The following is an 11,187-nucleotide window of genomic DNA, read 5'->3' as shown; positions in this document are numbered from 1 at the left end:
CATCAAGGCTGAGAGGTAGCGACGTTCAATCAACACATGGTCAATTTGGTTGAAAGTGGTCCCGTCTGGAGAGGCCGACGTATGTTTGTGAACCGCTTTCTGCGGAAACCAGGTACTTCCAACAACCATTTCGCGTGACACTGCTAATTGAACGATCCGCAGTCCGTTACCGTTGTCTGTGATAACGAATGGATTCGTACAGATAGAAGGGATTGACAAGGGAAGTATAGGCAACAAATAATAAAAGGACCGGCTTTGGGAGGGAAAACTCGTAAGGTGATGACTTTGAAAGATCCAATTACGCGGTCGGGGGAGGCATCCTTCGGCAGTTTCACGCATGGAAGAGGCGACGGAGATAAACTAGCTTTTTTTTCATATAATTAAGAACTTCACCAGAAGGAGTAGAATAGGCAAGTCTGGTAACGAAAAGTTGCTTAGGCGATAATGCGACTTGCAGTAGAGGGTTACCCGAGTACGTAGGAGAGGAGCTCGAAATGAAGGCGGCTGATGTTTGATGCACTGCAGCGGAAGGCATTGATAATCCGGTAGAAAGATAATGCGCTGAAAATGGGTTAGCTGCTACTGGAAGAGCTATGGTGCTCCCAAGTACTCCTATCGGCGGAAGAACAGCAGCCTCTCCTGATGAAGCACATTCGACGGGCAAAGTTTAAGCTGGAGGGTTCGTCGGAAAGGTCCAAAGCTATCGGGTCCGCATCAAAAAAGTGCGAAGCAGTTGGAATAGGCGTGTTACATGCACGGGAGACTTAGGTATAGCACCCGTATTTTGTGAAACTTTTGCTGGCATGCTACCCGAAGCGCGTAGCCGGGATGACCCAGTGGCCGATGACATATTCTTCTTCTTTTTCTTTAACCTTTGTCCCTTTTACAAGCGGGGTCGGCTCCTCCTGATCGGTTTCGCCATTTGGCTGTATCGAATGCCTGATCTGGGTGCAATCTTGAAGATTTTAAATCCCCGGCCGGTGACATATTGACACCAGATAAAACGCAAAAAAAAAACGCGGATGAATGTCCATTTTCCGATCTGAGTAACAAGAGTTTAGGGTGTTCTGCTTTTCCTTTCTCTTTTAAATTTTGAAATAAACCGTGTGCGTTTTATATTGGCTTCGGTTTCATTCTGGAGGATACACATCATTTTTACGGAATTCTAGATGCTCCGATTTAGCACAGTTGATTTTTTCAAATAGTATTTCATACGAATCCCGAATTCCCATAATAAAGATTATTCTTGATGATTGAATTCAATCTGAATCTAAGTACCATAGCTGCGCCAGCTAATCATTTTATGTAACAATGTTTTCGAATTTCCCTGATGGAGCGCTGTTGGGCCAACATTGGAGGCCTGTCCAGCCAATAGACGCTAGACAACATTCTAAGATGTTGAAACCCAATCAGTTGGCGCCATGGAATCATTGACGCATAGCACAGAGTGGACGCAAGTAAACTCAGTGTTATCTCCCACAGCTTATTAAGCTTTTTCCGTTAATAGATAATATATGGTATAGGTACCGTGCGGCTGATAACAAGCGCTAAAAGCTATGCATTCAGATAAGATACTCGAGGAGCTAGTATAGTTTCATTGATAGCGCGCACTTGGAGCTTGTATCAGATGTTTACTATGAAAGCTTTAGGAGTGCAAAGGTAACAAAAAAGAAAGAATCTAAACAAAAATAAATCACTTTAAGCAAAGATCAGCTGGTATAAAACAGCTTGCCACCCACTTTGGAGGTCAGTGTAAGTAGTTTCATTGAGACCGTCAAATCGAATTTATTGAGAGTTTGTGGCAAGTGCCAGAGGTTGATACTAAGTGCTGTGCTGTTGAAAAACTTGAGAAAGACCTGAAAAATGGCTTTGCCAAGCACGTATGTGAAAGGATTCCATGATGAAGAAGCTGTCGGCCGCATGGAATATCGACGGTTCGGTCATACAGGAATGGTCGTCTCCAAACTGGCCATTGGTGGGGCAACTTTCAGCAATCTATTTGGGTAAATTTGAAGTTTTTCGTTTTATATAAGATGACAATCTATTGTGTTTACCAGTGATGATTCCTTGACGATATCTTATTAAATTCACTGTGGAAATCAGTTCAGATACGTAGTGCTCGAGGGACAAGTAAGAAAGTTTCCCTTACGCGAGGAGTCCTTCAATACGATACTGATACATTGCATGTATTGATTGGGCTTCCCCAATATTTTGCCAGGTTTCCTATCGTTCACATTTCATCTGTCGTACTCCTGAAGACGCTAGCGGGGACGGTACATAGTACATATACTTGTGTCGTCTATTGTTCCTTGAGTTTGGTATGATTGAATCAAAGTTCAATTGTTACCACATAATGCAAGTTGGTTGTTCCCTTTTAGAGAAGCCCGTCCCATGTGTGTTGATTGAACTATAGTGAGCACTGAAAACCCTTCACTGCACACAAGTTGTATTTGCCTCATATTATCAGGAATTCCTTATGCGTCTTTGTTTAGGGTGGAAGATAGTGGTAGAAATGTTCATCCATTTGAAACTATAGTCCCCAATTGTGTTGTATAGCTTTGGCACTTTCTCCTTGGTGCCTTTCACAACAACATTTTATTTATAAATAGCGGACTTCACACTTAAAATAGACTTAACTTAACCGAAACCTTAACTTAAACTAACAACATTTCACTTAGCGCTGAGATGTCAGCATTGTGCGGTACGTGGAGGAAAGTTTACAAAAAAACATACCTCCAAGCATTATCTTAGCAATTTATTGAAAAGGAGGGGAGGTGGAGGGAGACGGAAGCGAGAAGGTTCAGAATAGGAAGCCAATTGGATTAGGAATCTCCATAGACTCGGTGAATAAACGGTTGGGATGTGACAGACACCTTTCTAGGAATTCCACTGCTTTATAACCTCCCCAAGTGATGTCAAAGACAACCCATCCGAATCCGAAAATTATTGCAGATCTAATTAACTGTGCGACCATGAACGTCATCTGTTGATGCAAACGGCTTTTACGACAACCCCTCATCGCTTTTTGAATGATCCCTCCTCTACTGGTACTATCATCATCATCGGGCCACACTCGACAAAATAATTCAAACTCACAGCCCCCTAGCATCTTTCTTTTCTCACATTACTTCGGGTTAGTCCCCGAACTCTACCGCCTTGCAGAGTCGTCAAATCAGTGAATTCCTTTCTCCAATGGGAGGAACTGTTAGTTCAAGGAACTCACTGCCATCCGGCTCCTCCACCGCTCGAGCTCTATCCACTTTGCAACGAAAAGGACCCGAAAGTAATGGGTAACTCGGCTCTAACTGTCAGCATCTCCACAATGTTGTCTGGAGAGAGATCTCCTGTGTTTAAATAGAGTTGCTGACGAATCCCATCCCACCTTTCACAAGAAAAAAAATTTTGATAGCCGCCAGCCAAAACTCCCTCGCAACACACAATCCGGAGATCGTGTCTTTCCAGACTGACAAACAGTAAGACTGAAAACCTACATGTCCACTTAAGAACTGGGTAAGGAAATAATCAGCCTCACCATGCTTCCGATTCAGCCACGCACGTAAGTTGCCGATGAGCCAAGACAGTCTAAGGTGCGTTACCATTCTTCACGAGCAACCACCTCGAGTCTGTTTCCTGCCTACTCGACAGTGCGTCCAGCAACAATCGCCGCGGGGTCATTTGTATAACCGACTAGGCGCGACTATTCTGGCATGTCGAGTTTAAGTAGACTATTATAGGTAGCGTCCCAGAGGTCGGGGCCTAGGATGGATCCCTGTGCTACCTCCGACGGGAAGGGTTCCTCAGATAGTCTCTCAATATCCGTAGTACGTGGAAAGTAGTGTCTAGTGTCCCTAGAATGCCTTTCCATCTTATGAAATTGAAGGGGTTTCTGACATCAAGCATTACAAGCGTGGCTATGTGCCTCCGCTCGTCAATCGTCACGACTTGCATGACAGCATCCACTGTGGATCTCCTTGCTCTAAAACTGAACTGTCGTGAAGATTAATCTCCGGCAGCGTGTATCACTTCAACGAGTCAACTTCTGGCAAGCTTTTTGAGGACTTTTCCAGCTGTCTCTAGCATACAAAGTGGGCGGTATGAAGGCGGTAACTCAACGCTCTTCGCACCGGCGTTATTATGCATCGTACAATGCAGTCTATCTGCTCGGCCTTAAGTGAACAAGGTTTCCGTAGAGCCCCGATTTTTCAGGTTATCAGTTTGTGACCGGGTCCCCACAGGTTACATTCATCCCATAGACCAGATTCTTTTAGCTGCAAGCTTCGTTCCTATTCATTGCGCTGCGGAGTCTCCTTTTGGTTGATCTACACTCAGTCATTATGATACATGCCTCCTCCCGGTCGTTTAGACGTTGTGTTAAGTGGCGGAGTCTGCAACACTCCTTCCGCTACTCTACAATTTCCGTCGTCCACCAGTACATCAGTACAGGTTTGCCACATCTTGATGCTCTCCGGAGCATGGAAGCTCCACAGGCCCTCGTTATCAGGCCCACTTATTTCAAGAATTTCGACAAACGACCTGGTGTTCACCTTTGCGACGTTCGATGCACAGAAAGAGCGCCGGGGTGGCATTCACCGATAGTTTGTGTCAATCACTTCGAAGGCAATGTATTGATGGTCGCTTGCTGAGAAGTCTTCCAGAACTCGCCACCCGTCTACCAGCGAACCAATGATACCGAAGCGAAAGTAACGTCAGGAATGCCTCCCTCGCAACCTGGGCGCCGGAACATTGGAGTGAATCCGGTGTTTAAAACTACCAGTCCTGTTCTCGACGCCTTTTCGAGAATTCATTTCCCTTTGGAATCTTTAAGTAGCCTGGTATTGACGTCACCCCCGACCAGGATCCGCCCCTCTGTGCCTAATATAACGTCCTCTAAAGCATCAAGCCGGTTGCGAAAGTCCGGCATCGTCTCATTCAACGTAAGACACCACTAAATACCGAATCCAGACCCTAAGGTGGGTGTCGTCCCGAGCCCATATGTCAGCGGTACATGATATGTCAAGGTGCCATGCAGCTGGGTCCTTGTTTCGGTACTGCTCACTGATTAGCACTAAATCAGCTTTGGTTTCCGCAGCTAATTCCGCTTGCAACTCATGAGTGGTTGCACTCCAATCCATATTGATTTATAGGATGCGACTCATGTTGACCGCATCCTAGCACTTTCCAGTTCTGCTCTGAAGACAGGACACCCCCCGAGCCCACAGTGTGCGCAACATTCTCATCAAACGCGCCACGGTGCTGGCATAGGACGTAGATTTCCTTTTCGTTACAGGTTTTCGCTTTATGGCCTACCTGACCGCATTTGCCGCATGATGCCCTTCTCTCAGGTCTCCGATAGGTTGCAGACATGTGCCTATAACCCAAACAACTGTAACATTTGGTTGGGGCGGCCCGGATTCGTACCGTACACATTACCCAACCAATTCTGACTTGTTTCTGACCTGTTCTTCTGACCACTGTTTAAAAACTTCCTCGCGTATTGCTCTGCAACTTCCACCAAAACGAATTTTTGGCCTCGGGAATTCACAGAGGTGATAGCAATCCGGACATTGGTTACCTCCAGACATTCACGTTTGATGGCCTCTTCTACCTCGTTCTTTTCTATGAGGCAGTCATGGTATAGGATTTCCAGAGAACACGTGGGTTCAAAGTTGGAAACCAAAGCTTTTCATCCCAAGATCCCCTTGACTACTTCACAAAACGTAACTTTATTTTTTTGTCCTCGGGGCTAGTTCGACTTGGACTCCACCACCTTTCGTTTTACGGATCAAAGACGCTTCTGCCCCGTTATCTTCGGGTTTGATCTTGTAACGGATTTCACTGCAGCGATATGCTCGCACCTGGGCGCACACCAATGCATCACATACACCACATTAACACCAGCCGTGGTATTCATGGTATTTTGCTCGCCCAACTCCTGTCGCGGTGAAAAATGCGCAAGACTTTTCCGTCTTCATAAAATTTCAAAGAATCTGCTGGCAGTCTTCTGTGTATCGTCTTCTTGGTGAACGGTTATCGTCTATCAGCTGGGCATCACCGATGCATATGGCACCGAAAAGGCACGGAGACGGGCGACGACGCGGCGACTAAAGGAGAGTCAACACACGCACGCTACAACCACGCGACGAGCAACTTTCCAGTGCTGCATTGTTCCCACATCTACGTGCAGACGCCCGCCTTGACCTTACGTACGACGCATCTGATCTCGCGATAGGAGTTGAGGATATGATCCACAGCGCTGAGCGAAAATGGGGAAAATTAGGCGCAGCAGGGCCTATAGCGATAATGCAGCCTGGTTTCACACAGGAGCGCTATTTGCAGATTGTGTTCACCGAGGAACAATTCGAACTCCTGTCTACAAGCCCAACTGACTATAAAGTTTATGTTTAATTTAATAATCCCAACATCCATGGCTGGACGTCATTAGGTTGATCATCGTGTTAAACACCATCATAAATTGTCAGGATTGCTCGGCGAGCTGATATCCCTTTTGCTTTGCCTTCGTTGTGACGAAGAGCTAAATGGACTGTACGCTGGAGATACCGTGGACCTTGGGGCGCGATCTATGCAGAGTAAGAGTAGTCCACGCTACGCTCTTCTCTCCAATGGGAGCTTATAAGTGAAGAACTTCATCTTGTTGTTCCCGAAAAAGTCCCTGGCTGCGAAGAATTCCTTTTTGTTTTTAAGTAGGATGTGGTGATTGGAGCTTTCTGATTTTTTAACCTGGAAAACTTTGGTGACCGGGTTGGAGATCATGGCTTGGGTGTTTCGCTCTTCCGGTTTCCTCCGATGTGTCTTCTGCCAATTGTGCGTCTTTAGGAGCTGCTGCGCTAATTTGTGGAGAGACGACAGACTTGGTGTCCATCTTGCACGATTGCTGTATAGTTGCTGACGAGGTTATAATGACGGTAGACTCGGGGTTGCATTCGGAATCGATTCCACGACACTATTCCGGATTGTACCCCCGAGAGGTCCTCCAACCATCTGTATCAGGGGCTGCAGGACCTTCTCTAGCTCGACCACTGTTATAATTCATTAATGTGCTGAATTTCGGCGATGTTTTCTTCCCAAGGTTGATTTTTCACGGTGCCGTCGGATTCACGACTTGTAACCACCTAGTCAGTCGCCGATGAGTCTGCTAGTGGATGCGTTCCTCCATTGCAACTATCGCTTCACATGTTGTACTTGAGTGCACCATGTTGTTTGCCAGATATTCTATCATTTAACGGGCATTAAGCTCTGCTTCCAGGTATCTCCATGAGCTTTGAAATCATCGCAGCAGTACCCGATAAGACGAGGTGCTATGAGACAGGCTTTTACCTCTATAGCGAGCCGAGCTAGCAACAGATGAGCGGCGACGGCGCTCCAGTATACATCGATGTGTAAGATACGGATCATGCTAGTCGCGTCCAAGCCCTTTTCAATTTCGCGCTCAAGACTGGAAACTGCCCCAAGATGGCAATTTGTCCAACACTTTCACCAGACGCGACACAATCCCTGCAGAGAACCCAGTTCTTCTTATCAATGCGAGTCCCCGCTTTGTGACCTTCTTGGTCGCATCTACGACGTCCCCCTGTCACATACTCGACGTCCCCCTGTCAAATCCTCGACGTCCCCCTGCCAAATTCTCGACGTCCCCCTGTCAAATTCCCGGCAGGTTGTAGACACATACCCATAGACTAAGCAACTAGAACTCTTGGTGGGGCAGTCCATATTCGTACCCTACATATTACTCATTTCGCGGTCGTTGGGGGATCCTAGTCTGCTTTTGAGTTAGTGCACCCTACTCGATTGCACTCTAGTTCCCTTAAGCTTGAACAAAGAAGCAGAGGGTGAGACCCCTATTCTTCTTTTCCCATTGCTGACGAGGAATGTTAGTGCCCGTATTTCTTGAAGTTTCCCCTTTTTCCTCAGGAGACTTTCAATAATCGATGGTGGAAGCCGTTCGTGGCTTCGGTGTCGACGATATACTCCTTTTGTTTCATAAATCTTTCAGCACTGAGGGACTCGGAGAACAATTCGTAGATCATTGCAAGAATGGAATGGAAATAGTTCCAACTTTTTGGAATCGACAAGGCCTTCATATCAAATGGCATTAGTCGTTAATCCCGTGTCGTAAACTGACCATCCTCTAAGTTTCGCATAAGGTCCTCTCTACTCCTGATGGGTTTTCTAGCGGTTCTTCCTTAATTTTTTAAATCTGTAACTTGCGTCCTAATCAGGTATTCTCCAATGTAAGAAAAGCACCGTTTTTAGAAGAAAAAAAAATAGCTGGCCTAGAATTATTGTCACTCCCTTTCTATTATTTTTCAAGCCCCGTCGACGAGGAGGAAGGAATTGCAACCATTCACAAAGCTCTCCGGCAAGGAATCAACTATGTGGATACCGCACCTTATTACGGTCAAGGAAAATCAGAGGAACTCATTGGGAAAGCTTTAAAAACAGTCCCCAGGAAAGCCTATTACTTAACGACAAAAGTTGGACGATACGAGCGCGATCCAAAACATGCTTTTGACTACTCCGCAAAGAAGACCAGAGAAAGCCTTGAAAAGAGCTTAAAGTTATTAGGGGTAGATTATGTCGACCTTTTACAGATTCACGATATCGAATTCGCCCCTAATTTAGATCAGATTTTGAATGAGACGCTACCTATGGTTGAGGCGCTGAAGAAAGAAGGGAAGGTTCGGCATATTGGAGTGAGTGCCTATCCAATTGGCATTCTAAAGGAGATAATTACAAAAGCACCAGGACGTTTTGACGTGAGTCAGACTTGCTGAAAACTGTGTTCTTATTGTGGTTTACTGAAAGTCAATGTTCATTTCAGACCGTTCTTTGTTATTCCCGGTATACCCTAGCTGACGACACTTTGCTGGATTACATCCCCTTTTTCAAGGTAGGACTAAACTATTTTCCTATCGTTTTCAGAAGTACTATATTCTAGAATCTTTCAGGAGCAAAAAGTGACTCTCATATGTGCAGCGGTTCATGCAATTGGATTGCTGACCAATCAAGGGGCACTGCCGACCCACCCAGCTAGTCAGGAACTGAAAGATGTTTGTCTTAAAGCAGCCGAACTATGCAAAGCAAATGGAGTTGAACTGGGAAAATTGGCAATGTACTATGCCTTACAATTGGAAGGTCCGGCAATCTTTTTGGTAGGTGTGCAGAACCGGAAGCAGCTGGATTCAAATGTGGATGCACTGCTGAATGGACTTTCAGATGAAGAGAAGAAATGCTTGAAGGTGCTCAAGGAAGAGTAAGTCCAACGCTGAATTTCCCTTATTCATGGATAATCGGTATTATTTTATTTGAACAGATATTTCACAAAAAGCTGGAATTGGGAAGGTGTTGAAATTGAAGCGTACTGGAAAGCCATAAAGGGGACTAAGTAATCTTCCGAAGCTTGTTATATGTACATACACGTTATAAATTACATAGGCGACTATAAGAGACGTTCTGAATAAATAAATCTTAAAACATTATAACTTCTAGATTGAAAGATTTATTGTTGTCCAGTGACAATCTGATGAGAGAGTGCATTCACTACTATGCAGCATTTCTTTATATTAGCTTTTTAGGTTTTGTCGCCCCGTTGCTTCTCCAATACACTCATTCCACCACATAGGCTACCTATTCTGAGTTTCACTTGCCATCGTTTGCTCCTTGCTGAGACAACAGGGGAGCTTTTGCTTTCATCCGAGCCAGCTCATGCTGCATATGATTTCGTGCACGTTCTAGTCATCGTTGGTTTCTGGCGGAAGGGTTGTTGTTGCTTTCACAATGGAAGATATTTAGTGTATTTGGTGATTCTGCTACCGTCGACTTTGAATTTGAAGTTCAAGGTCGAGTTCAGCGAAAACAAAAATTAGCGGGAACTGGACCCGCTAAGCGATCTATTGATTTCATGGCGACGTGAACAAAATTAGAAAGAGAGGCGGATCCTTTGTTTTGGGGTTTATGCCTGTGTGGCGCGGCAGGATTTGCAGCATTCGAAATTTATTTCGAATGTTGCGAATGCGAACGAATAGATGGCGCGGATCTATCCACTTTGCGGAGCTCGCCACGGGAGTGGAGGACCGGCGAGAAAAGTGTGCCATGAGTTAAGGGCAGAAAAGAAACACATGAAGCGAGACTCTCTTCTGACTCTAACGAGCATACAGTCACACAAATTATTTAATAAAGTCACACAAATTATTTGATAAAGTCTAATGATTAAATATATCGAGTATTAATTGTAAAAACCCAGTCTATGTTCCGGGGTCATCTGAGGTATCGGCTGCACAGGTTGTTCAATAGTTATGTTTACAGGTGAGGCAATTGGGTGGGAGCAAGATTGGCGATGACCTGATCAAGTCGCTCTGGCTGCGACGGCTCCCGGAGGGCACCCGGGCGATCCTCGCTTGCGTCTCCGGTTCCTTGGAGGAACTGGCAGCGACGGCCGACCAGGTGCAGGAGGTGTACGTACGCCCAACCTTGGCGGCCATTCAACCACCGTCGGATGAGATGGGTGACTTGAGGCGCGAGATAGCCGCTTTAACAGCCAGTGTGGCCGAGATGCGGGCGACGTTGGACGCTCAGCGTTCGGGCGCCAGATCGCGAGTACGCTCGCAGGTCGTCAGGACAGTCCGGGGACCGAGGGATTTGCTGGTACCACCGCAGATTCGGGGATAAAGCGACAAGATGTACGCTACCGTGTAGATTCGCTCCTACCGTAAAAAACTAGGTCCGCGGGGGGTCTTGGCGATGGCCACCCAGAACGCAGCGCCACGTCGCCTAACTATTTTCGACCCCCTCAGCAGGCGCAGCTACCTCATCGATACTGGTGCGGAGGTTTCGGTTCTTCCCGTACCTCGGCAACATCAACTTTTCCCACAACCGCTCAAACTTGCGGCAGCAAATTCCTCCCGCATAAACACGTACGGGTATAGGCAAGTGGACATGAGTCTTGGCTTGCGTAGGACGTTTTCGTTGCGTTTCATCTTGGCGGATGTCAGCTTCCCCATACTAAGCGCAGACTTCCTGTGTCACTATGGATTGCTGGTGGACTTGCAAAACAAGTCCCTTATAGATTCCACGACCAACCTTAATTCGTCGGGACATATGGTATCTCACCCAGGCAATAATCTTTCCGTTCTTTTAGAAGACATTACCGACTCTCGTGTTCGGGCACTT

The 11,187-nt window shown here is 46.1% G+C and overlaps 1 protein-coding gene across 1 annotated transcript; it reads left to right on the top strand.

The window, feature by feature from the left end:
* The first annotated feature begins 1,732 nt into the window (after positions 1-1,732).
* Positions 1,733-9,508, top strand: LOC119659833 (L-galactose dehydrogenase-like). Its single transcript, XM_038068129.1, has 5 exons — positions 1,733-2,003; positions 8,330-8,774; positions 8,840-8,908; positions 8,967-9,271; positions 9,332-9,508. The coding sequence occupies exons 1-5, from the start codon at positions 1,864-1,866 to the stop codon at positions 9,405-9,407; spliced, it is 1,035 nt and encodes a 344-aa protein (XP_037924057.1). The 5' UTR covers positions 1,733-1,863; the 3' UTR covers positions 9,408-9,508.
* Positions 9,509-11,187: the final 1,679 nt, after the last annotated feature.

The sequence above is a fragment of the Hermetia illucens genome, chromosome 6, assembly GCF_905115235.1.
Source record: "Hermetia illucens chromosome 6, iHerIll2.2.curated.20191125, whole genome shotgun sequence".
NCBI classification, from domain to species: domain Eukaryota; kingdom Metazoa; phylum Arthropoda; class Insecta; order Diptera; family Stratiomyidae; genus Hermetia; species Hermetia illucens.
This window is presented reverse-complemented; position numbering and strand designations above follow the sequence as displayed.

Bases quoted from the DNA above. Each gene is read 5' to 3' on its own strand.
- LOC119659833 (XM_038068129.1), top strand. From the start codon at position 1,864: ATGGCTTTGCCAAGCACGTATGTGAAAGGATTCCATGATGAAGAAGCT. The intron at 8,775-8,839 runs GTGAGTCAGACT...TGTTCATTTCAG, and splicing joins AAGCACCAGGACGTTTTGAC to ACCGTTCTTTGTTATTCCCG. The intron at 8,909-8,966 runs GTAGGACTAAAC...AGAATCTTTCAG, and splicing joins ATTACATCCCCTTTTTCAAG to GAGCAAAAAGTGACTCTCAT.